The 27,617-nt window shown below is 55.1% G+C and overlaps 1 protein-coding gene across 12 annotated transcripts in view; it reads left to right on the top strand.

Moving 5' to 3' along the window:
• LOC113934370 (DAB2 interacting protein) overlaps nt 1-27,617 on the top strand; it is a 188,510-nt gene that overhangs the window by 122,373 nt on the left and 38,520 nt on the right. Inside the window, exon 1 of one of the 12 annotated variants that reach the window (XM_027615211.2) lies at nt 16,469-16,539. The exons of 9 other annotated variants lie outside the window; for them this stretch is intronic. In XM_027615211.2, the coding sequence (XP_027471012.1) occupies nt 16,505-16,539 (35 nt within the window). In that variant the 5' untranslated portion in view covers nt 16,469-16,504. Of the gene's footprint in view, nt 1-16,468; nt 16,540-19,249; nt 20,005-25,782; nt 25,971-27,617 lie in introns of those variants that run through there. 2 more of the 12 variants (XM_027615210.2, XM_027615212.2) reach the window with 2 other exon arrangements.

The following is a 27,617-nucleotide window of genomic DNA, read 5'->3' as shown; positions in this document are numbered from 1 at the left end:
TCCAACTGGTCATCCCTGCTTCTCTCCCTCTTAAGTCAAGGTGGCCATGAGCTGTTGTTGGCTTCCTTCCGTAAATCTCTGTAGCCTGTAATCGCTAGTGGTGGTGGTGAGACTCTATCTTCTTTGCCCCCTGCTACTACCGGGAAGAGAGTTTCAGTGAAGGCAAGTCTCATACAGCACCTTGCCCTGTGCACACACATTTTAGCACACTCTCAGAAAGACAGCCCCATAGCGTCTGGTAAGCCTGGCAGCCCCCAACTTTGTCCTGCCCTGGAGAAGCACCTTGCACCACAGATTCACTCCCAGGTGATGCCACAGTGTTCTCATGGCCCAGTGTGTTCTCATGCTGGCACCATGGCAGGGACCTCCTTACTGGCTCGGGGCCAGGGTTTTCCGTTGACTGGTGGGATTTAGGATCAAAAGAATTCTGGACCCCAAGGGGCCACATGCGAAGGGTTGGCTTGCTAGGGTGATGCCTGATGCTCTTTTTATCCAGTCACATTTGAAGCCACTCATTACACTGGTGGAAACACATTTCTAAACAAGAGGAAACACGGCATCCTTTCTGGTACAGTTGCACAGAAAACTCGTTAACACGCTTCCTGTGGCCACCCCTAGTACGCTGGGGTCCTGATGAGGGGTCTGCAAACCTGCCTTTGGGTAGATTCACCTAAGTTTCACACACATTTTTATCCCACTGTCAGCCGTTTGCCTTAATATGTTTCCGTATGGACCCCGTTCTACTTTGCAGTACGTGGGCATTCGTAATTGAACATCACATTGCCTTTCCAGGCATGGTTGCCGCTCCCTCCCCGACCTGTTCTGGCTGCTGTGTCCGATCCTGCTGGATGGCAGCTATATACTGGCCCCAGAGGGAGGCCTGAGGGGGGGTGGTGGACTGCAGTCAGGGTCCTGCCTTCCTCCTGGCCGTCCCCTCTCAGCTTCCCCCTCCTCCACTGCCTTTCCTGGTCCTGCCTCCCCCCAGTCCCATGGGCTGCCTTTGCTGCCGGTCCAGGCCCTCAGACGACAGGCAGGCACCACCACTTGTCGTGCTGGGCGTCCTGCAAGATGAACTTGGGTTGTTGGAATTGCTGGCTCCGGACCCTCAAGCCCCCAGTCAGGGTCTCTGTTTGGGTTGTGTTGTGACAAGGGACTTGTTTCCACCATGGGATGTCTGCCCATTCTCTCTGTCTTGATGGCCTTTCATGCTGGTAGCCCCCCTACGGCGGGGCCCCTGACATTCTGTGTTGAGGTTTGGGAAGGCCAGGCACTCGATGGGGAGCCCCTGGCCGGCCAAGCTGGTGGCCCAGAAGAGACCTACGGGCTCTAAATCACTCTGCCTGCAAAGGCAGAATCTCGGGGCTGCCCTGGCAACAGCTCCGCGCCAGCCTGTCGTGTGGCCGCTGACAGCCCAGGCTCCTGACTGGCTGCGCTCGCCCGCGCCCTCCCCTGCACTCGCCCGCGCCCTCCCCTGCGCCTCTCGCTCTTGTGCTCATTAACAGCCTTGTGCTCATTAGCAGCCCGGAGCTCTCCTGCATCCGTTAGGCGGATGGTGCAAGGGAGGTGCAGGGCTGGGGTCCTTGGACTCTCCCGAGCATGGGTGGGGTCACCCTGGAGAGATTTCATCAACAACATCGGTCTCAGTTGGGTGCCATTCAAGACCCGGCTGCAAGGAAACAAAGCCTGACTTCCAGGTCTTAACAAGTGTCTTGAGAGTCCCCAGACTGTCATCCTCGCAGCACCTCCGCTCCCCTGAGCCTCTCTGCCCTGGTCATCCCTGTTTATTCGTGCTACTCAGACTCACTCTGCAGGTGGATGCCTGGGTTCAAATCTCAGCTGACCTCTCATCAATTCTGACTTCAGGGGACTTGCTTAACTCTGTAAAATGGGGATAAGGGCAATTCCTGTCTCACAGGGATATCAAGAGGAATAAATGAGAGTTGTGGCTAAATGCTTAGCAGAGCACCTTGAGATATGCGCAGCAACACTTGAGACGCCTGAGCCCTGCCGTGCAGCAGGTCTCCCTGTCTCAGGCTGCTGCCCTCTCTGGAGTGCCTCCTTCCTTCTCCTTCCCTGCCCTTCCTACTTGGAGCCTGCCCACCTGTCTAGTCCTGGCTCATTCTGCTTGGAGCCTGCCCTCGGCCCCTGGCTCCAGGCTCAGGCAGATTTCACTTGGCTCCGCACTTTCCATGCCTGCTGTCTGTGCTTTGCTACTCTTGGGTCTGGCTCTGAGAGTGGGGTCTCCTGAGGGTACCGGCTAGGCTCTCTTAAACTGTCCTTGTCCTGCACTTTTGGGTAGAATAAGGTAGAGTCTAGCTCCTTCACAGTCCCCCAGAACCTTGGGGTGAACTTGGAGACCCTCCCCACCACTCCTCATCCCGCAACAGAGCACGGAACCAAACTCATTCCTAAGGCTCTAGAATGAGAAGAAGTCAGAGATCCTGTCACAGATGGGGAAGCTGAGGCCGAGAGTGGGGAAGGAACATCCCTAGGCACACAAGGAGCTGGAGGCCTCGCCTGCTTCTCTCCACACTTCTCTCCTTGGGAGCCGGTAATTGTTGGGCCTTCTTGGAAGGAATCAGGGAGGACTTCATAGAAGTGACAGGAGTTGAGGTTTAAAAGAGGAGCAGCTCATCAGAGGGAGAGGGGAAGAAGGGTGGTTAGGCAGAGGGGACCCCATGAACAAATGCCCAGTGCTCAGAGGTTAGAATCTTCCTGTCCTCTTGGGATGTGAGGCTGCTGTGGGAGGTGAGAAAGGGCTGGGAGCTTAGGCAGTGGGAGGTAAGGAGATGTGGATACAGAGAGGTGAGCTGGGCAGGCCTCTGTGTGTTGGGTTGAATTAGGTGACCTGAGAGGTGGGGAAACCAAGTGCCCAGGGGTTTGGTGACTTGACCTAGGCTTCATGGGCTAGTAAGGGGCACAGCCAGAATGGGAACCTCGGCCCCATGACCCTTTAGGCTCTGCTGACCACGGCCTGCTAGGGATGGGGCAGCACCACCTCTCTAGGGATGGGGCCCCAGAGCCCAGTATTTTAGCTACTCCCCAGCCAGGTGTGGGAGCCACTGGGACAGTGTACCTGAAAGGTGTGGCACAGGGTCTGGTCCACAGAGATGCCGTGTCACTGTGAGTCACCCGGCACATGTGTCTGGGTGCACACGGCATAGTGGGTACCTTCAGAGAATGGGGTCACTGCCACACGGGCCTGGCCGCTCTCTCTTTGAGCTAGGCCTGTTGGGAAATGAATCGAGTGCCAGGCAGCCTACAGCTGGGCAGCCCCAGCTCTGGCTTCTGCTGCCCGGCAGCTGAGAGGTAGGGCTCTTAGAAGACCTGCGTCCCTCACCCACTCCTTGAGGAGCCCACGACCCCCTGTAGGTCTCACAGCATTCTGATCTTACTTCCTGATACTTCTCAGGGTATGATAGTTGTCTGTGGGCCCCCCTGAGGGGCAGGCCTCCATTCTGGGCCTCTGGCCTAGCACAAGGGCCCGATAAATGCTTACACCATGAACGATACATTGAGCACCAACTGCATGCCCGGTGCTCCACCAGGTGCTGGAATAATTGAACCACTTCTTGGTTCACAAAGCTCCTTTGGGTCCTTTTAGGTCGGTTGTCTCCGATCAGGTATTCATTTCCCCATTTTCCAAACGAGGAAACCGAAGCACAGAGGAGGCAAGTAGCCTGAGGTCACATCATCAGCCAGTGAGGGGCAGAGCCAGGCTGAGCCCATCCCGAGCAGATGCCCGACCCCTGGACTCTGAGTGCATCCCGGGGGCTATCAGCTCTTTCTCTGCCACCAGCTTCACTGAGCACTGGCACTGTGGACCAGAGATGGTGCTCCCAGGCCAGCAGGGAAGCCGGGCCCGCAGAGACTCCGGATCCCAGGAGCAGGGCCCCTGGGGCCACAGCCAGCACCTGGCTCCTTCTTATTGCTCCGCCCCAGCAGGAGCAGGGCGCCCCTCTGCCACTGCTGAGGAGCTGGCTGTCTGGGACAGTGACTGTGTTTGGGGTAAGTCAGAGGCAGGAGAACAAAGAGAACCCTTCCTGCCAATGTGACTCTGACCTTGGAAACCCAGAAAAAGGGAAGAGTTGGCTGCAGGCTTCAAAGGGGGGCAGGCCTCCTGCAGGCAGGCATTGAGGAAGCCTTGGCTTTGTCAGTTCTTGCTGCCGAATTTCTCCTTTTCAGGTTAACAGAAGTCCTGGGGATCAGTGTCTGTGGGCTGGCCTGGAATCCTGCCACTTGTGCAGAAGGCGGGGGCATGCCAGGATCACTGCTCTGTTTTGCCTGGGCTCTAGAAGACATAACTTACTGACGTGGGAATCTGGATACAGCCCCCACGACTTACCCCAGTGCCTCCAAGGCCTGTATGCCTAGCTGTGGGAGGGGGGACCCCAGGAATGCTTGGGGTCTTGCAGGGAAGTGGATAGCAATCAGCAGATCCCGGGCACGGTGAGACATTGTATCTTTGTTAATTATTCCACAAACAATAGGCAAGTCCCTACTTTGTGCCAGGTGCTGAATGTGTCCCTGGAGAGATGTGTGGTTGTGGGTCCTGCCCCTGTCCTGCCAGCTGTGACAGAAACCCCTGGCTAAGGCGGCCATAGGTGTGGGGGGCACTATGTAACCTGGAGAGTGTGTGCACTGCTGGGGAGGTGGGCAGCCTCTGTACTGTGTCACCAGGTCTTTGGATGTATAAGAGAAGCCAGAAATCTAGAGCGTTTTGGGTGACATTTTAAAATTTCACATCTTTAAATGTTGCCAATTGATTCAAAACTTAAAAATGTCAAACGCTATGTGGGCTTAACAAAACCTGAATGTTGACCAAATACAGCCCATACTCTTTAGTTTAGAGACCTTTATCTAAGTGTTGGATAGAACCCAGGTGGGCAGAGGGGGGAATAGGCAAGGCCTTCTGGAGGAGGGGCCATATGGGCAGAGGTGTGACTGGGTAAATCTGCACCAGTGTTTCGGGACAGTCAGGACCGGAGCAAAGGGGACTGAAGTGGCAGTCTGGGTAGGGGTAGAGTCACGCTGATTATGGAAGCCTGGAAGCTGTGCATGCCTTGAGAGGGACTACCCTAGTTGGTGAGAAATGCTGCCCTGGAAGAGCGGAGAAGTGGCAGGCTGACCCGGGCTACCCTGAGCCTGCTCAGGCTGTGTCCCCTGTCCCTCTAGCCAGGTGTTTCTGCCCAGCATTGTCACAGTGAATAAGAGTCTTTGGTCAGGGAAGAGCTCAGGGAGGAAAGGTCAGAGGTATTTAACAGAAAGCCCTGGGACACATGGTATCCAGGTCTTTAGCAAAGGTATAACTACACAGCTCTGACGGGACTGTCCATCTGTCTGCGGGTCCACGTGTGCATAGGACCCTTCCCCCCCTTTGCATTTGCTCTCCTGCTGGCCCTGTAGCTCCTTCAGGCACAGGAAGTTCTAAACTCTCAGAAGGGGGCTCACTAGTCCCCACCTCTGCAGGGGTCCTGCATTCTTCAAAGGGTCTGAACTGCTCTGGCCAAAGCCTGTCTGGGTGTCTTCCTGTTCAGGCCTGCAGGCCTAACTTTTGTTTCTCCACCCTGTCTGCCACTCTCTCTGTAATCCCTATTTTCATTTCTTTCTAAATGATCAGGGATCCTTCGGATTGTCCTGGCAATTTGTCTAGCAAGCTTTCATTGAGCACCTGCTGCATGCAGGGCCCTGGGCCAGAGAAACATAGGTGATTGAAGCCCAGGGACTTGATGTGGCCAGGAACAGAGGGGGTAGACAGACCCAACCCCTGAAGCGGGGCAGGGTCCAGCCCCAGGCTCTGAGTGAAGGGCAGCGAGGCAGCAAAGCGGGAAGGGGGAGTCAGGGAAGAGGTGAGGTGACTCTGTGATCCCCAAGTGCCTGTGTCGGAGGAGGCCGGGCACTCCTGGCTGCTCTCCCAGCCTCGCCTCCTCCCTCTCGTGCTCTGTCCTCAGCATGTGGGGCAGCCCACAGCAGCTGGCCCGGGTGCAGCACAGGCAGGAGAAACAAAACAGAAGGAGGCGCCCGGCCTTCTGGGCAGAACGGGTCCCAGAGCTTTCCAGATTCCTTCCCAGATGCCCTCTCGTCCACTTCGTTTTACTTTACTTTTAAGTCTTTTAGCGTAAAGGTAATTAAAAATACAAGCACAGAGTACCAAATTCCAGCCATACAGGGGTGTATCAAGCAAAAAGGGACATCTTTTCCTTCTACGCCACTGTCACCATAGAACCTCCCCACCGCAAGGGGAGGTCCCCGCAAGGACCACTACCTACTGCTGGCTGCGGCTTTTTCTGCAGACTTTTCGTGGCAGGTAAAAAAGTACAGTCTGTGTCTATGTGCTTGAGAGCATGTCAGCCAGCGTAGTCCTTCCTCCTTAGTCTATAGAGAGGGGAGGCCGGGGAAGCTGGCTGTTCTGGCCCAGAACACAGACCCCTTCCCCCCCGCCCCCCAGTCACGCCCTCCAGCCGCACATCTCTGGGGCTGGGGCGGCTCTCTAGGTGGTGCCATGGTGGGGCTCCAAACTCAGGCTGCATGGCTGTCACAGGGCTTCTCATGCAGACAGGACTCCCCAGGGGGCCCTTGGGGTTGAGTCATTTCTGGTTTTGCTCCCCTGTGCCCAGCCCTGGGGACAGGGACAGGAGTCAGCTGCGGTCCCTGCCTGCTCTGGAGGAGCTCCCAGCCTGGGGTGGGAGAGACGTGTGCAGCCTTAGTGAGACTCTCTAGCTGGGGGCTGTCACTTGGCAGCTCCCTCTGGGCCCAGCTGGGCCACCAGGCAGAGACCCTGGAGCCTGGCCCTAAGGGACTGTTTGGGGCTGGGGGCGCAGCTGAGCCCCGGGAGGAGTGTTTGCCTGGGTTCAGGGAAGCTTCTGGAGGAGATGGAATAACCTAGGATTTGAAAGAGCTTTTCTCAACTCTGGTCCATCATCTGATGGGGCTTGAAGTACCTCCCTCTCAACAAGTGAGAAATTGGATAGAACTGTGCGGTGCAAACGCTGGTGCTGTTGTTTGGTTGGGGTTTCCCTGTTACCCTCCTCCTGTGTGTATTGGGGGCCCTGTGTGGATTGGGGCGCAGAGCTGGTTGAGGACTGGGCCCTGGGTGGGGGAAGGGCAGGTCACATGGAGAAGACCCGTCTGCTCAGGCTGGAGAGGCCAGTCTGGGCTAAGTGTTGGCCCTGCCTGTCACTGCTCCGGGGATGTTGAGCAGGGCACTGGGTACTTGGTCATCTGTTAAGATGGGCTGCAGATGGCCTTTTGGCTTTGGCACTGGTGTCAGGGTGATAGGGGTGTTGATGGTGATAAGAATAGGGACAAGAAGAGTGAAGTGAGGGCTCACTTTGTGCCAGGACCCTGCAGCCCACCACTAGGCTGGTCTCCACCTCCGGCTTTGCTTCCCTTCAGTGCTGCCCCCCAACCCCCTACGGCCCACCCCTTCCAGCTGGACTCCAGGCTCCCTCCTGCCTGCCTTGTCGAGTTTACTTCCCTGACCCATCCCTCTCCCCTGTACCTCGAGTACCCCAGCCCAGGATCTCTGCCTCTGTTGTTCCCTTGTCCTTGACCACTCTGCCCAGACATCTGTGACCTGCTCCCTCACTTCATTCAGCCATGCATCAAGCAGCTTCCTCTCCCTCTAGCCTAGACCCTAGCACTTGAGTTGACCTGATAGTATTGCGCAGATATTTGTGTACTTCTCCCACACTAGACTATAAGCCCCAGGGGAGCAGACAGTTGATGTCTTGTTCCCTGATGTGTCTCCAGCCCCTAGAATAGGGCCCGCCACAAGGTGGGTGAATGAACAAATCAATGTATTTCATTTACTCTTACCCTGTGAGGTAGGCACATTGCTGTGTGCTTTTACAGATGAGGAAGGTAAGCTCAGAGTGGGGGACTGACTAGCTCATGGTCCACAGTTGCAACATGACAGAATCAAGATTTGAACCAGATGTCTGTAGCCCAGAGTCTTGTCTTAGCCAGTAGAAGCTCCCACCTCCCCAGAATCTAGGCAGGCCTGCCCTCCAGGAAAGGACGAGAGTGTGAGGGGTTGAGAACTGTGGGTATTGTGGCCTGAGAAGAGATGAGGGGTGGGGCACAGGAGGGAGTGAGGAAAACTGGTGGGAGGAGGCCTGAGAGGGCCCCAGGGGCAGGTTGGGCACTTCACTGAGGCTCAGGACAGGGAGCCTCTGCAACGTGGTCCCTGAAGGGAGCAGCCCCAGGGCACCACGGCTCCTCGAGGCTCCTTGCACTGGCTCTGGTTCCTGGCACGATTTGTTTCCCAGCGGACGCCTGGCCCAGCTTCCCAGGGCAGAGAAACACATGGTGAGAGAGAGAGACTCCAGCCTTGCTGTTCGCGTTGTTGTCACGTCTTCTCAATCAGCCTATTTCTGGGAGCAATGACTTCATCTCCTGTGATTCTCGACACAACCATTGTCAGGCATCCATGGAAAGATTGGGCCTGGCACCATCCATATTCCCCTGATGAGCCAAGGTAGGAGAGCCAGTTGGCAGGCCCTAACCTGACCTGGGTTGGGGGCTTATGGCAGGACCCCTTCCAGTGGTCACCCTCAGATCTGGCCTCATTGACCCTGGGGAGCCCAGTGCAGCAAATTCCAGCCAGCCAGCCAGCACACACCCAGTGTTGTGGGCAGGGGCAGTCAAACCCAGTCTCCGCCCTCAAGGGCTCCTACTGGTTGGAGTAGGCAGACCCTGCCTGCATTAGAGGGGCTGTGTGGGACAGGGAAGGGAGTGGGGACCCCACTAGGGCTTCCCTTCCTTCCCTTTCCTTCCCTCCCCTTCCCTTCCCTTCCTTCCCTTCCCTGAGGGAAGGCGTCACAGAGTTGTTTGGGCCACAGGGGAAAGACGAAGGCTGGTGGAAGACCTCCCTGTGGAGGATAAGGGAAGGGCCGGCTGATGGGCCTGGCATCTGGGTGTCGTGGGCCCCCATAGCAGTGTGTTGGGCTGGGCAGTGGCAGGGGATGAGAGTGGAAGAGTGGGTAGAGATAGAGTGGGAGGGCAGGCAGGGTTTGGACTTGATCCCGTAGCTGGAAGGATTTTCAGAGGGGATGGGGCCTGGTCAGATCTGTGATTTTAGAAGCAGCTCCCCGGCTCTGTGTGAGGGTGGGTGTGGGAGGCTGTCAGTTGTTTCCCTTTCATCCTCGAGGCTAGGGATCTCCCCCCCTGTCCCTCCCCCACACTGCCTGGAACTCCAGTCCCCACCCCTGGAATGCTGGTAGACTGGGACCCGGAGATGGTGGGAAGTTGGGATTTAGGGTGACCCCAAAAAATCTTTCTGCTGGACTTGGGCAGACCTGGAAGGCCCCAGAACCTCAGGCCCAGAAAGCATATCTTTAGCCCAAGTTTATTTACAGTTTTGCCTGGGGGCAGGGCGAGGGCCTGAAGGATCCCTGGCAGGACATGGTGCCAGAACACTCATGCCCCCACCAGCTCCCCATCTGGGGTTTCCCTGGGCCACACCTCGGAGCAGAGCCATTAATAGTATCGGCCCCTGCTAGAGGTGAGACTGCCTGGCATCCAATCTCATCTGCCCCACTTCCCTGCTCTATGGCCTTGAGCAGGTTTCTTGCCCTGTCTGAGCTTCAGTGTCTGTGTCTGTTAACGGGGACAATAACTGTACCTGCTTCCCGGGATATTTGTGAGGATTATTTGTTTTTAAAGGGGCAGGGGCCCCTGGGTGGCTCGGTTAAGCATCTGCCTTCTCTCCCTGCTCAGCGGGGAGTCTGCTTCTCCCTCTCCCTCTGATTCTCCCCCCCTGCCCCTACTCGTGGTCTTTCTCTCAAATAAATAAAATAAAATCTTAAAAATAAAGATGGGAGGGGCCCAGTTTGCCTTAGCTGTGGCAGAGGTGGCCATGGGGGTAGGGGCAAGGGTGAGGGCAGTTATCTTCGCCATCCTTATCAAGGCTCCCTTAGGTTTCCCAGGGCCAGAAGTGGGGAGGGGTGATGAGAGAGCCTGGTTGAAGGAGCAAAGAAGTCTGGGTCCCAGTTTCCACCCCTACTGACCTCAGGCAGATCTCTCCCAGCCTCAGTTTCTGGGGCCAAGGAAGGAGTGAGGGAAAGGATTGATGGTTGGAGCCAGCAGGGGGCAGGTGAGGGGCTGACATACCGGTTAAGACTTCTCTTCATTTCTCCCAATACTGAAAGTCAGCTAACTTCCTGCCCCTGAAACAGGCATCAGCAGGAAATGCTCTGAAAGGGGCCTTTTCCAAGGCAAGGGTGGCCAAGTTCTCCTGCTTCTGTGTTATTTTCCCACAGAGGTCTGCTCTTGCCCTTGTCCCTGAGCCACCATCCATCTTCCTTTGCTTGCCTTCACTGTTCCAGCTGTTCAGCATTGTCTTTTTTGGTAAGAAAGCTGTTCAGCAAACCAGCGAACATTTCCCAAGCATCTTCTGTCTGCCTAGGTCTGTGTTGGGCCCTGGGGATACAGGGATGGTTAAGATACTGACCCAGCTATTAAGGGGAAGAAGATTGTTGAATTGTCTTGTGTTTAAAGATCTGAATGCAAAAGCAGCAAGGCTGGGCCAAGAGGCCCTGGGCCCTAGGTTCTTCTGCTTTCTGCTTGTGGGACCCTCGGCAAATTACAAGACCTCTCTGAGCCTCAGTATCTTCAGCTCAAAACCCAGGTCAGTCCCTGGTGATCCCTCCCGGTTTAAAGGGTCTGGGATCAGTTTTGGATCATTAACTTACTCTGTCCTCTCCAGGTAGAAGCCTATGCTAAGTGCACTTTTAAGTGCAAAGCCAGAAGAACGGACCCCAGAGGTAGTAGACCGAACCAAGTTGAATCTAGTTCTATAACTTACTATTTATATGTCTTGGGACAAAATCCTTCCTTGAATTTCTTCGAGACTTGGTTTTTTCGGATGTCAATGGGTATTATGGTATACCTGGTACCATATGCCCTGGCTCATAGGAACTCACTCACTGGTCATATTAAAGCTGCTGAATACCTCTACTCCTCAAATATGGCACCTGCTCCACACTGAGAACACACCTCCAACACACCCTCTCCTCTTCCCAGCTCCGCGTGTTCATTAGTGGAGCTCTCCACAGGGAAGAGGCTGGGGAGGCAATAACTGGCAGCGCCCCCCTCCCCTGCATCTGAGGCCTACAGCTGACTGAGGAGACCTAGGATGCCCCCCCGCAAACAATTCTCCCTCCAGGGAGAGCCCTAGGTCGGGGGGAGGGGGCAGGGTTCAAATGGTTTAAAACCTCCTTGATTTGAATATAGTACTGGTTTGGAATTCTGACTTGCTTTATGAAGAAAATGTTTGCTAATGAAATTAATAGTGTAAACAAGATTTGGGGAGGGCGGGCAGCCAGAGGAGAGGGGTTATTTAAATACACTTCAAAGAACACCCTTTTCCAGCATCTAAGCTGCTCCATTTGCATACGTAATGATTGTGCTAATTATAGGTGGCCTCATCTGTTAACAACAAGTTTGCGTGGTTGTGCTACATTATTGTAATCACTCAGTCAAAATTTCTGGCATGCTTTTCACTAAAGATAATAGTAATAACTCCTCTCATGTTTGATCCCTTGCTGTGTGCCAGGCATCTTACTGGCCATTTGATGACCATCATCTCATCTCATCTTCACAACAGCTCTGTGTCCCGAAGATTCCTAACCCCTGTGTACACAGGATGAGGCTGAGGTACAGAGAGGTTAGGTAACTTCCCTGGGATCACACAGCCAAGAGCTGGTAGCTGGGGACATGACCCAAGGTCTTGCTAACTCACACTCTTTCCACTCTGTGTGCAGCTCTGCCTCTCTGGGGAGACTTGACACACGTGCTCACTTTTTCTCTCGAAGCTTTCCATTTCTTGTTTGATCCTCACAGAAACTCCCTTTTGGCTGCAGAGGAAACTGAGACCCTGACAGGGAATTGAGGGCAGTGCAGGAGGTGCGATCAGGGCCCCTCATTTCTAGGATGAAATCAGTCCCAGCTCACCCAGCCACCTTCCCACAGCGGAGGGGGGCAAGCCCCTCCTTGTCCTTCCCTGGGGTCTTGGGTCCCACCTTAAGAGGACGGTGTGTCTTGCCTCTCCCACTCAACCAGTGCTGGGCTTGGCCTCATAGCCCAAGAAAATTCTAAGACGGTAAACAGGTGGGAGGACACCAAGCACATCATAAATTGCCATACATTTGTTGTCATTAAATCGGAGGTTGCACCCAGGTGGCTCGTGGCCACATGTAGCCCACAGGCAGGTTTCACTGGATCTGAGAAAGTGCAGAGGTGTTTCTTGATGTTTTTTTAAAAAATCGGTTACCAACACTTCAACACCCATAAAACGTTCGCCTGAAAAATCTGGGTTTCTCTGGCTTTTCCCGAACCAACAGATGTGGCAGCATTGGGCCTGTAGTCCTGTAAGGCATCTCATCCTTTACTCCCTGGAAGGCCTTCGAGTTTGCTTAGCCTGCCTTAGCTCTTCCCAGTGGCCCTGTGTGTGTGTTGTGGTGGGAAGGGGGTAATGTTCCCGTTCTGTAGACTATCAGCTTGGGCCCCAAGGGGACCACTGGACCCCACCACAAAGCTGGTGTTGGTGAGGCTGGGACTTACACTTTATCCTCCCTGCCCCCCAGATGTGTCTGAGCCCCACTGGCCGCCATGAAAAGAAAGAAACCTTTCATGGGCCTAATGACTCAAAAATAACTAACAGTGAGCCTGGGGAACTGTTCCTGTCTCCCCTTCTCCCTTTCCACCCTCCCGAGGCCGGAGGGGACATGGGAAACTTATTCATTTAAACTCAATTATTTTCTCGAAGACAGAACGGAACTGAATTGGGTCAACGGCTATATTTGCTGTGCTCAGCTATTTCCCTGTAACAGCATCGCCCACCGGGCGTGTTGCCGGGCTCCGTGCCGCCAGGCTCACCAATTATAACTCCGTGTCAGTGGCCATTCCTTAGCACGCTTGGCTCGGGAACAGAGGAACACCCTGTGCTCACTCACCCAGCAGGCTACGGGAGCAGGGTCTGCAGTGTGTGGTCACCACCTCCTGGACTCAGGCTGCAGGTATGGGGCATTTAACGTCCAACCCCCGTCTGCAGTGGACGTGCTTCTGACAAGGAACCTAAGGTCCAGAGAAATCAGGTGCTTGTTGGAGAGGCAGGCCTTGGAATCAGATGTAGCTGGGACCTTACTAGGTGTGTGACTTGGTGCAGAGAGCCTGACTGCCGGGCACTCCATCTCCTCATCTGTAAACGAGGCACGAGTACTTGATGAACCTCCGGGGGCCAGGCTCTTGTATTGGGAACGTGATGTGCTATGTGGACAGTTAACCTACCCATCCACACTCATTCCCTTGCACTGTGTGCAAGGCACAGAGCGTGGTAGGGGACCCAGGTCTCAGAAGGCACATGGGCTGGGCTACCCTTTTTGTGAAACCGTTCCTGATTCCCTGCACCTGAACTGGAAATGTTTCTGCAGTCATTACAGGTCCCCTGTTGGGCCAGGCCCTGCATTGGATACTCTCTCAGCTTCTCCGGGGCCTGTAGCTAGGTGTGCTTTTGTTTGGCACTGATGTCTGTATGTGTCCCCCCACCCCCACCCCCCTAGTGCTGGACTGCCAGCTACCTGAGGGGAGAGATCACGTGTCTTGTTCACTTGCTTGTGCGCTGATGTCTCACCCTTTCTAGCTGGGTGACCTTGGACTGGTGGGCCTATTTTCTCATCTGTAAAATGGGACAGTGTCTTTCCTGTGACACCCGTCCAGAAAGAGGCTTCTGGCAGCTTTGTGCGTAGACACCTGTGACAGACTCTTGGAAAACATTTGGAGGAAATCAAACCAGACGCTTCTGTTCCACCCTCTTGAAGCCGGGAATATCTAAGATCGGGGCTCTGGGGAATCCTGGGAGGGGCTGTGAGTGCCATCTTGTTGCAGAGTTGCTTCCTTATGTGGAGCAGTGTGGATAGTGCGTGGTCTATGGGCCTCCCCTCACCTCCATCTTCTGTGCTCTGGGGGCTGGGCCTTTCCCAAGTTCGCCTGTTTTGGCTCTCTGTCCTCACTGAACAGTACCTTCAGGTGTCCAGTGGTGGGGCTGGGATGAGTTAGGACCCAGCCAGGCACCCCTGATCTCCAGGAAGACACCCAGGTCCCAGTGCCTGGCGTTGGGACTCTTCCTTTGGCAGTGTTGGGTCCGGAGGTGGAGCAGGACCCCTCCAGTCCACTCCCATGATATTGTTGCTGGTCCCAGGGGTGTGGGGGTGGGTGAGGGGACAGTTCAGGGAGGTTTGAATTCCTTGACCTTTTAGGGACTTGGTGAAATCAGAGGGCGTGTCTGCGAACTGCGGCATCGGGCCTGGGGTAGAAATGCGGTGGTGATGGCTCTGAGAGCAGAGGCCCACTCTTGTGGCGGTGGGGACGGAACTTGGGGACTGGGCAGCAGGTGACTGAGTCAGAGACACAGAAACTAGACTCTGGTGGGAGCACAGTGAATGGAACTTGAGCCTTTGGGGGCAGGACTTAGGGATGAAGGGGCCTGACCACCAGCCGACCTCAGCAGACTGTGAGAGGGGTCTAGCAGCCACAGTCTCGTAAACTAGCCATCCCCCCCCCCCTCCTTGCCCCTTGGTAGCATTCAGTCCCTGGAACACCATGCTGAGTGTTGCCCAGCACTTGGCACCGTGACAACCAAGAAAGAAATGCTGACCAGGTCTCATTGCAAGTTCAAGAATAAATTTACTATTTTTCTGAGAAGGCATCACGTGGGTGGGAATTTTCGCCCCCCCCCCCCCCCCCCGCATCACCACCATATACACACAATGCTTTGATGGAAACATTGCATTTTTTGAGTGAACATGTGTCAACATCACTGTGGGGGGGAAAAGTTTCCAGGATTCTCTGCCCACTGAAGTCATTACCATAAGGCACTGGTTGGGGAGGGGGGAGGGCCTGGCAGATGGGGGTGATACAAACAGGCTGGTGGTGGGGAAGGAGGTGGCCAAGTGGGGAGCCTGGCTGGCCTAATGGGAGGTGGGAGGGCCTGTGAGCTGGAGGGGATGTCTGAGCAGGTGGAGAGGAGGGAGGGAGTTGGGAGGTTGTAGGCTGACAGTGTATATTAACCCTCCTCCCCACCCCACCCCATTACAAAATAAGGTGAGTAGGGAGCACAGAGGCAGGGACAGAGGACAGAGGCTCTAGAATGGTGAGCACTGGCAGCTTAGACCAGAAAGACAGGCTGGGGCCAGATTGTTGAGGGGCCTGGAATCCCAGCTCCCACCACTAACAAGCTGTGTGACCTTGGGCAGCTTTTCCAACGTCTCTGTGCTTCAGCTTCAATTTAGTAAAATGTAGCTGTGGATACCCACAGCTTATGACGCTCTGAAGGATTCATGGAGATAATGAGTGTAGAGTGCCTAGCACTGGGCCTGGCACGTAGCAGGTGCCAGGACACATTTCTTGTTTGTTGGTGTTGATAAAACTACATAAGCATAGATGTGCTCACATAAATTAACAGCTGGAATGCATTGAAACTGCAACCCAGAGTTGGCCCTCAGTGTAATATCAAGTTTGATTTTCACCTTCAGCAAAATACAGCAGCTTGTCTCTTCAGAAGCTCTTGTCCATGAACAGTCAGTCCCTGGGGCTGACTCTCCCACAGGGCATCTGTCTCCAGTCCTGTGCCCCCCTCTGTCCTCGAGCTGAGACAGCTTTGGGCGGGTTAGAAAGGACTTCCAACCTCTGCACAGCCTCTAGGAAGAAGAGAGCCTTGGGCACAGGAAAGGTCCCCCCTCCCAAGGGGATGTTCCTTGACAATCTTGGGGCTGGCTCTTGCACACCAGGAAATGGGAAGGTGCTTGAGGGAGGACGGTTCTAGAGTTCTCCAGAGAGCCTGGGCCAGTTGGTGAGACATCTTCAGATCTGAAAGATGATGTCACATCTGGGCTCTGAACTTTTGGGAGAAGACTGACCTGCAGGGAATACTTGTTCATCACACATTTATTTGAGTCCCAGGACCTGAAGAACCCAAGATGACTAGATCCCGAGGAGTGCCTGACAGGGCGGTCAGCAGGATCCCCAAGGGAGGGGGGGCAGGAGGCATGCCCGGAACTCAGGAAGAGGGAGGGGGTGATTTTGTACTTCCTGTGCCTGGGGACACTGGGAAAGGCTTCCCTGAGGTGGGGGCAATTAGGTTGGGTCTGAAAAGTTGAATGAGAATTGGAAGTGGGGGGGGTAGATCAGTGGGAGCAAAGGTGTGGCCAGGAGGAAGGGCAGGGCAGGCCTGGGGCAGAGTGGAAAAGGAGAACCTGTGGCTGGTTGCTTGTGTAAAGGTGAAGGGGTGTGCAGTGGGTAGGTGGGGCCTAATGATCAGGGAGGCCTGGGTCACCGCAGGTGCTGGAACCAGGCAGGAGTGACTGGATCCTGGCAGCCTCCGGAATTCCCCCAGCTATCTGTGGCCAAGTCACTGTGTGCTCTGTACTTTTACATATTGTTCAAGTTGACTCTGAAAGGAGCTTACAGGAGGTTATATAGTCCTCTGAGCTAAGGCCGGAAGGGTATGGAGGAGGCAGCTTATTCAAGGTCAAGCAGCTGGTGAGTGTGGGAGCCTGACTTGGGATGTACATGTTCTGACCCCAAATACAGGCCTATTTCTTGTCTTTATTTTCATTTTTTTTTTTTTTAAGATTTTATTTATTTGACGGGGACAGAGAGAGAGAGAGAACCGGAACACAAGCAGGGAGTGGGTGAGGGAGAAGCAGGCTTCCCGCGGAGCAGGGAGCCCGATGTGGGGCTCCATCCCAGGACCCTGGGATCATGAACTGAGCCGAAGGCAGACCCTTAATGACTGAGCCACCCGGGCGCCCCTATTTTATTTATTTATTTATTTATTTATTTATTTAAAGATTTTATTTATTTGACAGAGAGATAGCAAGAGCAGGAACACAAGCAGGGGGAGAGGGAGAAGCAGGCTTCCCCTGACATGGGACTCGATCCCAGGACCCTGGGATCATGACCTGAGCCACAGGCAGACGCTTAACGACTGAGCCACCCAGGCGCCCATCCCTTATTTTTTTTAATTGAAGTATAGTTGATGTACAATATTATATTGGTTTTAGGTGTACATAATGATTTGACAGTTATATACGTTATGAAAAAGCTTGTTTCTTTTTAGCTTTTGACCCTCTCCTGTGGCAGCTGTCCTACTGAGAAGCCCCTGTCATAGGGGCCTGTTTTGTTATAACAAAATCTTAGAACTGGGCGGACCCACCAGCAGGGTGGCTTCCTGTCTGGGGGAAATCTGGGAAGGCCTCCAGGAGAAAGGGTTTGTTAGAGAGACTGGGAGGACGGGATGGGCAGTAGGTGCAGACGGTTGTCTGGGGTGAGGCACAGCTCCTTTCAGATGAAACTAGGTCAACTTGTGCAAGCGACTGAGGTTCTCTGGACTTGATTTCTTCATCTGTAAAGTGGTCACAGTATTGGCCTTGCCTGTTTGTTGCCAGACTAAGCTCAAGTAGGAGGTTTGTGCGGGGCCTGCACCCTCGTGGAGTTGCTTGGGAAAGGTTCTCTGTCCCTCCTTCCCGTAGCCTTGGCTGCTCTGGGAGCGAAAGGGGCTGCTTCTGCCCTAAGGCCTCTCTGTCTCTGCCTACAGCCTCACCTCTCCTTTGTTTTGAAATTTTCACCAAGACATTGGGTAGACTCAGATGAAATCTTGAGCTGGGAGCCCTCTGGGCTGTGGGTGTGGGCAGATGCAGATGTAGGCAGCGATGTAGGGGGTGTGCCTGCAGGCCTTGTTGGATCACCCGTGCCTAAATGGAGCTGAGCCCAAGTGAGGACACAGCAGGGGATGGAATGAATTACAGACTTCCCAGTTTGGGGGGTGCTCTGGGGCCACAGTCAGACCTCTTTACCAGCCTTCAGTGCCTCAGCCAGAGTCCTCCCTGCCTGCACACAGTGGGTGCCAGACAGTCTGGCACTTGATAGGAGCTCTGTTGTTTGCTGAGGGACTGGAGCAGGCTGAAACCACTGTGAACTGAACTGGGGCTTGTGATGTCTCTGGATATAGAAGCCATGGAGCAGGCAGGACCACCAGGCAAAGGCTCTATTCTCCCGCCAGCCTCTCTGTCCATATTTACATGGTGGGATTGCATGCCATTATTCATTGTATCAGAAAGCTGTGCAGCAGCCAACCCAGTGCAGGCTTGTGGGTGCTGGGCCTTAGCTTGATTAAGCCTCAGGGTGGTGGCTGTAAGAGAAGGAGGTATTCCCTGCCTGCGGTAGAGGCTCAATGTGTAGCCATCTCAAGTGGAATGGAAAAGGGGTGACTCCAGGCAAAAATGTTGGGTTGATTGGGTGTGCCCTTCCCAGAGGGATTTGCGTTTCAGTGTGACCTGAAGATGAATCTCTACACCAGAGGCTGGGGTGCCACTTGGGCCCATGGGTCAGACTGGGTCTGTCTGCCCCCATAGTCTTCCCAGACCTGGGCAGTTGACCTTGCGCACCCAAGCGTCTACTCCGTTGTGGCAGTTAATCCTACCCCTGTCCTGCTGGCCGCAGAGGAACCGGGTGGGAGAGGGAACTTGAACCCAGGACTGCTGCCGGGAGCCCTGCTTCCCCAGGGCGCTGAGCACTTCTGCGTGGGTGACTTGGGTAAGCAAATCCCTGGCTGTGCCTGTACCTCCGCCTCTGTTCACACTTCAAAAATGTTTGGGAGTGGGGAAGCTCCAGGCTGCTGCTCCGATCCGAGGAACCCGGGTGTGGCCTCCGGGCGGCGGGGCTGGCCAGGGCTGGCCGAAGCGCAGCGGCCCAGCGGGAGCGGAAAGTGGTTGCAGCTGCGGACAGCTGGGCGCGCGGACCGGCCCCGCCGCGGGGCCTGGGAAGGGGGGGACGTGCGGCTCCCAGTGGGCGGGCTCCCGGGCTGGCAGCTGGGGGCGGGGCCGGCCGCTTCCGGCCTGGGGGAGTGGGGCGTGGCGCCGCCCGAAGGAATGCGCGGAGAGCGGCTTGTCCAGAGGCGCTTTGGCGCGCCCTGCAAGTTACCCCGCTCGGCGTACAGAGCTGTGGCTGGCCTGTCACAGACCAGCCAGAAAGGTACCAAAAGATATTCATTCAGCACGTGCTAGACACTGGTCTGAGGTGTTTCGGGCTCACCAGGGTGAACTGTTGTCTCTCTTCTCACAGACCTGACTTTCTTACGGTGGGAGGAAGAGGCGGGCCGAACAAGATGATTTCAGATCAGGGCTATGAGGAAAATGAAGCCGGGGGATAACTTGGGGGTTGGGGTGGAAGTTACTCCTTTAGCTGCAGTGGCCAGGGACGGCCTCTCCCAGGACACTTGATAGGAGACTTGATATGAGACTGGAATGAGGCGAAACCAGCCTTGCCTCGAGCCAGGGCGGCACAGAGGGAATAGCAAGTGCAAAGGCCCAGAGGCGGGACTGGGGCAAGATGTGACCCTGGGCGGAATCAGCACTTTATGGGAGGAGCCTGCAACGGACCTCTCTGGCTGAGGTTTCTCCAGCTTCCTGGACCCAGAGCTTGGCACCAGGTCTGCACCCTGCCCAGGTGCTCTGGGAGGAAGACTTGCCTGTGGCTGGAAGCAACTGTTGGTTTTCAGGAGTCTTTCTAGACTTCTTGGAGGTTGTGCCATGTGGTTACCTGTATGGAAGACTGTAATTTTCTACTTGTTCCCTGGAGGACCTGGAAATCTCTAGATGTTGTCATTGCTGTGTTTTTTTAAAGTCATTTTTGAAATTTCAACTTGGAAGACAGATTCAGCATGTGCTTTGCGGGAAGGGGAAGCGTGCTGGAAGACACCTCTTAGATGTAGGCCGAGCTGAGAGGCCCCCTGATCTGGCTGGGAGAGGCACTTGGCTGCACGCCGTTCTCAGGAATGGGCCTCTGTGGCCTCGGACTCCTTGGTGACAACCTTGGCAAGATTCTGGGCCGGGCCAGAGCACCTGCTCTGTGGAGACACGGCCATCCTCACAAACCAGATCTGGCTCCCAGGCACCTAGTGCCCAGACCGGGCTCATTTGAGAGGCCTGCGATTCCACTGCCAAGGTCTGTGGGGGGCTCCATGGGAGGAAAGGGGCACAGGAAACTTCCTCCCTGGTGGGTGGGCATGGATCCAGCTGGAGGGTGTGGGGCTATGTCTCCAAGGAGGCCCAGCCCTGGGACATCTCCATCCCCCCCATCCCCCCCTACCTCCGTCCAAGGCCCCCTTGGTGTGCTGAGGAGGTCTGCAACAGCAACCCTTTCTCTTATCTTTTACTGGCCCACGGGGACTGAATGGGAGGCCTCCTCAGGGGCTTTGGGAAGAGTGAAGGTGGGGCTGGGGTTGCTAGGCTGGCTCCTCGCTCCTGGGAATCAGGCACTCTTCTGAGGGAGCATCAGGTCTGGGTGGCAGGGTGGAGAGAGGCCCAGAAGCATAGGACCAAGGAGGCCAAAGCAGGCAAGACTAAAGTGCCTGGAAGGTAATCTAGGCCCAGGGAACTGGCAGGGTTGGCGAGGCTGTGAGAAGTGGGCTTTGACCCCAGGCTGCCCAGTGAGGAGCCAGTGAGGGCCCCAGGCTGCTGTTCCCTTAGCCTGGGGCTCCCAGCACAGGTGAGGAAAAGGGCAGAGCATGGCCTCTTGGAGACAGATTTAATAATCCTAGCCTTTCTGTCTGGCAGTGAGTATTGCAGGAGAGAAGCTTTACTCCTAAAACTTTTATTGATCCAGACACTAATAAAAAGTAAAGGGTTTTTTGGAGCAAGGTTTTTTTTTTTTTTTTTCTTTTTTCCTACTGGAGCAAAGAACATTAGAGCCCTAAAACACAAATCTTTTCCTTCCTCTCCCTAGATTTGGGGCTGGGGGTGGGGTTTGGCCTTGTTCGGATTTCGCCTCTTCAAGAAGTCTTCCCTGACTGCACAGGCCTGTAATCATCCTTTGTTTTCCAGCAGCTCACCAAAGCTGCCACTTGCGTATCTGGTCTGTTCCCCAGAAGGGTCGAGGGTGGGGGTTACAGAAGCCTGAGACCCCGAGGGCAGTGAAGGGCATTTGCCCTAGGAGATAGTGAAGGCTTGCCTCTTGACTTTTTGGGCTTTCTGGGTTTGGTTCTTTTGCTGCCTGTTCATTTCATAAATACTTCCTGAGCTCAAACACCCTGCAAGAGCCTCCCTTAGGATGCAGAAATAGAAGACTCGGCCATGCCCTTTTGCAGAGCTTACCTTCTGTCAGGAGAGACAGATGATCATAAATAAGCGCAAAAACAAAGTAATTCCAGATTGGGTGAAGTTGCCCTACTGAAATGTAAGTCGGGGATGTTTGGCACCTTGTTTCCCAATGCCTAAAATAGTGCCTGGCACATAGTTTGCACTAAATAAATATTTGCTGGCTGAATGAGCCAAACGCTATGAAGGAAACAAGTATCTCAGTGGGGAGTAATGGGGTGGGGCAGGACCTGTGACAGACGGGGCCATCCATCCGGAATAACCGAGCTCCAGAAGCTGGCCTTTCCCCAAGGTCTTCCCCTATGCAGCGGAAGGAGAACTCCCACCGAGGCAGCAGCAAGTACAAAGTCCTCAAGGCGGGAAAACAGAGGCTGCAATTGTGGGAGTTGGGTTTGGTGGATGAGGTCAGAGGGTAGGCACCTGCCTACTTCTTCCACTTGGGGAGGAGTGTGGATTTATTCAGAGTGTGTAGGGAGTACTGGAAGAGTTTCTCGCCCCAGCATTAAATAATCCGATTTGCATTTCTAAATCGTCCCTCTGGCTCCCTGGTAGGGGTGGGGTGAGGCTGCAGGCTGGGGCCGGCAAGGGAGACTTTAGAGGTGGTAACAGCAGGATTTGCTGATGGATTGGATTCTGAAGGCCAGGGAAAGGTGGGGGGGGGGGCGGTTCCTGGCTCCTGAGTCTTCACTTTGGACGTTTCGCGCTTGAGGTTCTATGAGGAATTCAAGAGAAGATGTCAGCCCTGCATGTCGTGTGAGTCTGGTTCTCAGAGGAGGGGAGGGCTGAGGGGCCTTTGAGCACACTGTAGTGGATGAAAGCAAAGAAGCGGATGAGATCACCAAAGCAAGGTGTTCTACTGAAGGGCAGTGCCCCCAAGTTAGAGCCTGAGCAACTCCACCCTCACCCCCACCCCCCAGGGAAGGGGATGAGGTAGCAGGAAAGGAGTTGGGAGAACCTCAGGTGGTGACAGGATGGGGGAGAAACAGCAGAGGGTCTGGTGGCCTGGGTTTCAGGGAGGGCGTGGGCTGTCCTCTGTCAGTAAAGAGAGGATGGAAACTGTGGTTGGCCTTGGCCCCATGAAAGCCCTGGGGGGCCATGGGGAGAACCGCTGGGGTCAGGACAGGTGTGTTGGATAGAAGAGGAGGAGGCAGTGGTGTCAGGGAAGGGCAGGAAGAACCAGCCAATCCGGGAAGCAGGGGAGGATCAGGTGAGAGCTCAGACCCTCTCTCTTTGTTGGGTTTACCAGTGGCTTGCCCGTTGGTCTCAACCCTTTGCACCCATCCGAATCCTCTAGGCAGAGTCCTTGGAGGCTGATGCAGAGGGTTGGAGGGGCCCTAACATGCTCTTGGATAGCTCTCTGGGCTCTTCTTTCTCCCTTTCTCAGCAGAGCTCGCTAACTGCCCTGTAGTGGCACACTTTTTCTGGTTCATGGGACCACCTGACCCTGTTCTTCCCCATCTCCCTACTTCGTCTTTCTCTGGGTCCAAGGCCCCTAGAGAAGAGCACTGTGGAGCCGGGTTTACTTGGAGGGTCTTTCCATCTTTCCCAGAGCATGGCTACACTTCATTTACGCTGATTTTTGCTCTGGAAGGCTCCTTTGTGTGTTTGGCATCCAGAGAAGTTTGAGGTCTTTTTCAGGGTATTTTGGTGGCCAGAACCTTGACCTCCCCCAGGGCTTGGTTGGCTGTGCGGGGAGCTTAGAATGTGTTTGGCTTCGGGGATGGACAGTGTAGGGTTGGGGACAACCTAAATTCTAATGGTCCTCAGGTGGGTTCTCAGTGTCAAATGAATGACAGTCAGATATTTGCGTCTTTGGGCTCCCAGGTTGTTTGGTTAAATGCTTCCTCTGCAGCTGGTTAACCAGTGTATTCACATCTGTTATCTGCAGGGGGTAGAGTATTTCCTCATTTTATACCTAAAGAAACCAAGTCCTGGGAAACTGAAAGGTCTTGCCTAGAGGTTACAGTTGCTAAGTAACACCACCAGGATCACATACCAGGCCTGCAGACCCCTCAGTGAGGCCACCCTTACTGACTAGTCCTGGGGGTGAGGAGGTGATGGTAGGGTGCAGGGCGTCCAGTCTCCCCCCGCCCCTTAGGAGCAGTGGCCATTTGCTCTGCCAGAGCTGTAGGGCATTCCTCCTGACCACCTGTTTCCTCTGGCACTCCATACCCTCTCTTCCCTGAGCACACACATATCAGTGGCTGTAGGCTCCATGAAGATAGAATGAGGCAGGCCTTGAACCTGGTCAAGCCTTGGGGGGCCCCCAGCTTCTGGGAGGCTGTTTGTGTAGCCGGTATAGGGTGGTTTGTGTGGCTGTTGGAGAACTCCCCTCAGGAAAGCCAGCTTGGCTGCACACCATCCCATGGGAGACACCTGAGCAGGAGAGGGCCTGCCCCCTCACTGAGGAGTAGGGAGACTGAGGAGACTCAGAGACGGCAGGGGTGGGGCCGGGTTGCCCCTAGAGGGGTGACCATGAGGTCTTGTACTTCCTCCCAGTAGGCCAGGTGGCTTTGCACTCTGGCTTCCCTCCTCCTACCCAGCAGACCCCAGTTAGCCTGGGGGCGGTGCAGGGCCGCGGTAGGCTGTTTTCAGGTTTCTAAGGATTTGGGCCAGAGCCCAGCCCGTCCCCACCCCCCCAATCTACACCGCTTTCTGGCCTGGAGGGCTTCTGGGGGAGGACAGGCACCTGGGAAGAGCTACAGAGTAGTCTTACGCGGTAGTCCCTGAGGGTTCTAATTGGATCCCCCCTCTTTACAGGAGGACTCTGAGGACCTGCAGGTTTACAGCCCTGCAGGAGTGGGGTACTTAACACTCAGGCCCTGAGTGTCAAGAAAGAACTTGACACTTTAGGCGCTCACTATGTGCCAGACACAGCGCTTAGCACTTCCTAGCACGGCCCAGGATTGCTCACAACCCTCCACAGACACGCGTCCCTAGACCCCCTCTCACAGGTAAGGAAGCCAGGCTTCCAGCTCCCACCTGCTCCCTCCGGAGGCCGGCTTGCCCCACCCTGACCCTCAGGCCCTACCTGTTCCATACCCACTAGCTTCTTTCCTTCATGGGGAAAATGTAGAGGGTATATGGGGACTCACTACCAGAGAAAGAAGTGACTTACTCAGGGTCACTACTCAGGAGCTGGTTTCCCACTTTGTGTCTCCCATCATATCATGGGGGCAGCCTACTTCAACCTAGCTCATCTGGCTGCTCTTTAATAAGTGCTCACTCTGAGCCAGGCCTTGTGCTGTAACTCATCAATTTCTCATAGCAACCCTGTTGTGAAGTTAAGTACTATTATTGCCCATTTTACAGAGAGGTGGCTTGTCCACGAACACCTAGGTTGCAAATGACACAGCCCAGATTTGAACTCAGTCTGCTCTTAACCAGCAGCCTACCCAGCTTCAAACTTATTTGATTGCCGGGCTCCCTAGAATCAGAAACAGAAACAAAATGGTCAGTCCTTGAAGGACCTGGCCCTCGCAGAGTTAGGCCTGAGGACTCTGCCTGGCCTTGGCCATTCTCGTGGAGAATGGCCAGACAGCACGTCCAGCGGGCCCAGCCACTCCGTATGCCAGGAAATGGTCCGCCTCTCTTGGAGGGCTTGTTAGACCGGGTACCGAGGTCCGGGCCATTAAGTCTCTCCTTTCCTCACCCCTGCCCACTCTTCTGTAGCTGGGCAGACCCTGCCCACCCTTGGAGCCTATGGGCCTCAGGAGAGCCCCCAGCCCTGCAGCCCTCCCTCGTCCTTTCTCGTGGACAGTGGAAGGGCCTCAGCCAGCTTACCTGAGCCTTGGGCTTGGAAGGATGGCTCTCCTCACCTGTCCCTTCCTCTGGCCATACAGCCTTTCCAGAAAGGGATGAGGGCCTGAGTGTCAAGCACCCCACTCCTGCAGGGCCGCAGACCTGCCTCTTCTCCCTCCTTCACTTCCTCCTCTCTCCTTTTCCTACATCTCAGCCTTACTTAGTGTTTGTCTGTCTCCTGCTGTGTTATTTCCAGGCCTGATTTCCAGTGTTTTCATCTATAAGAAGGGGGAAACAATAGAAGGGACCTCACAGGGTTTTTGAGGCCCAAACTGAAAGCCCAGTGGTTGGACACCTGCAACAAATGAGTCCCCATCTACCCTCTACATTTTCCCCGTGAAGGAAAGAAGCTAGTGGGTATGGAACAGGCGGGGCCTGCAGGTCAGGGTGGGGCAAGCCGGCCTCCGGAGGGAGCAGGTGGGAGCCAGAAGCCTGGCTTCCTTACCTGTGAGAGGGGGTCTAGGGATGCACGTCTGTGGAAGGTTGTGAGCAATCCTGGGCAGTGCTAGGAAGTGCTAAGTGCTGTGTCTGGCACATAGCGCCTAAAAGTGGCTGTGGTTCCTGCTTTTGATTCTCCAGATGTAGCTGCGTTTGGGGGTCTTTGGGGTTCTTCAAGTGAAATTGGGATTTTAGCATTGTGCATTTTGTCTAGATCTTCCTGAAAAGCCCAAGCCCTCCATTCTGATCATGACTTTGGAGGAGTATTTTTGGGTTTTGCTGTCTCGTCTCCTGTACTGAAAAAGGGATCTGTGCCTTTAAGTCCCTGGCAGCCCTGAGTGGGACACTGGCCCTTTAAAAGCACATTACAGAGAGTTGGAACTTAGCCTTTGTTTAACTAGCAGTGATTAGTCCCAGCGGACAGGGCTGGAGTGCTATGTCTAGGACCGGAGTGCAGTCGGACTGGCTGGGCCCAGTGGGGGACGGCAGGCAGACCGGTGGCAGGCCTGGCCCCTCGGTTTCCCTGGCCTGGTGATCCTGGTGGCCTGGGGATCCTGGTGGCCGTGCCGAGGGATGGTAAGTGGCCTGATTGTTCTGATCTGCCTGAGCAGAGGCTAGAGTGTGGGCAGCTGCCAGCCCCAGGGCCCCTGACCAGCCTCCTGGGCCCAGGGAGACCCACGTGAGATGGGTGGGAGCGGGCTGGTAGAGAGGGGTTGTCACAGGTACTCAGTCTTGGGAGGGACTCCGTTGTTCTCCAGAGATGGTGTCTCTGCAGACATCTACCGCCCGCCCAGAATGTGGAAACACATTAGCCCCGCCAAAAAGCGAAAAACTGAGAAGTGTTGCTCTTGGTTTTAGTTTTTAAAGAGAGGAAATTCAGCGTCCGGTGCTCCTTTCCACAGCCAAGCCTCCATGGCCTACGCCTTTGAGAACCGGGAAATGCTAGGAATGGCTGAAAAGTTTTCTGAGCGGAGGATCTTGGCCTTTGCTCGGAGTCGCCCAACCCTGAGCTGGACTGGGTGGGGCTGCGCTGGGGTTTGGGGGCCATGTCATCTTCACCCCAGCTCCCCAACCCCCCAGCAGTGCTCTTTTATACTACCCCCCCCCCCCCCCCCGCCCCTCCCTGCCTGTGCCCATGGGCCTGCAGGCTGGGGGCGTTGGAAGACCAGGAAGGCTGGTCCGGGCCCGGAGTGTGTTCTGCTCCAGCGTACGGATCTGAAACCGTGTTAGGAGCCGGGTCACTGTGATGTGGCGGTCTTTCCTGGGGAAGTACCTCTGTCTCCGGAGAAGGCAGGGATCCATCTTGTTAACACACTGTCTGGTGGGGGGCTTGTGAGGAATAAATGAGCCAGTGCTGTGAAGCGCCAAGCTCCGTGCCAGGCTTGTCCAGCCTTGGTCCCAGCCACCCTCACTACTGTTTCCGGGGGGCTGGTGGTGGATCCCACTCCTACCAGCAAGGTGTCCTTCTCACCATTTTCCAGACAGGGGAAACAATCTACCCAGAGTCACACCGGAGGTGACAAAGGCAGGGTTCGGTGTACAGTTCTGGTGACCCAGAATTTCTGTAAGCTCTTTGAAAGTTGGTGCATGTGATCACATGATTTCTGTAGTTTTGGTGAAAGCCTGAGGCTTTGACAAGCAGTGAAGATAGTTTGGAGCTGGAGCCCAAATGCCAGGCCTCTAGCCGCGCCCTGGTACCTGGGAACGGTGACCTTGGGCAAGCTGCTGGACCTCTCGCCTCCACTCCCCAGTGTCTGAGGGGCTGGGGTGCATGGGTCAAGCCCTGGAGGGAGTTGTCAGTTTTGCTGGGACACATGTCATGGAGGTGGGGGTCTTTGAGCCAGGTTTCATGGATAAAGCGGACTTAGTGGCTGGGAGTGTTCAAGCTTTGGTGGGCAGTCCAGTGCTGCGGGGTTGGGACACACCTTGGATGCTATATATGGCATATATGGCGTTACTGGTTGGAACCCCATGGGCCAGGTGGCAAATGACAGATTGGGCTAGCTTATCCTAGAGTCAGCCAGTGTCAGGGGTGAGGGGGGAAAGATGGTGAGCTCTCAGAGTCTGGCACACTGTCTGGCCTTGGGAAGCCCCTTGAGGTCTCGAGCCTCAGTTTCCTTAACTGTAGTCAGGCGGCTGGGCTTTATGAGCATCAGAAGCCCACATTTCGTGGACCCATTGCACTTCCCAGGTGTGAGGTGTCATGGGTGAGGTAGGCACTGT

This window comes from Zalophus californianus, chromosome 13 (assembly GCF_009762305.2).
Source record: "Zalophus californianus isolate mZalCal1 chromosome 13, mZalCal1.pri.v2, whole genome shotgun sequence".
In the NCBI taxonomy this organism is placed as follows: domain Eukaryota; kingdom Metazoa; phylum Chordata; class Mammalia; order Carnivora; family Otariidae; genus Zalophus; species Zalophus californianus.
Note: the sequence above shows the minus strand (reverse complement) of the source record. Positions and strands in the feature narration are given on the sequence as shown.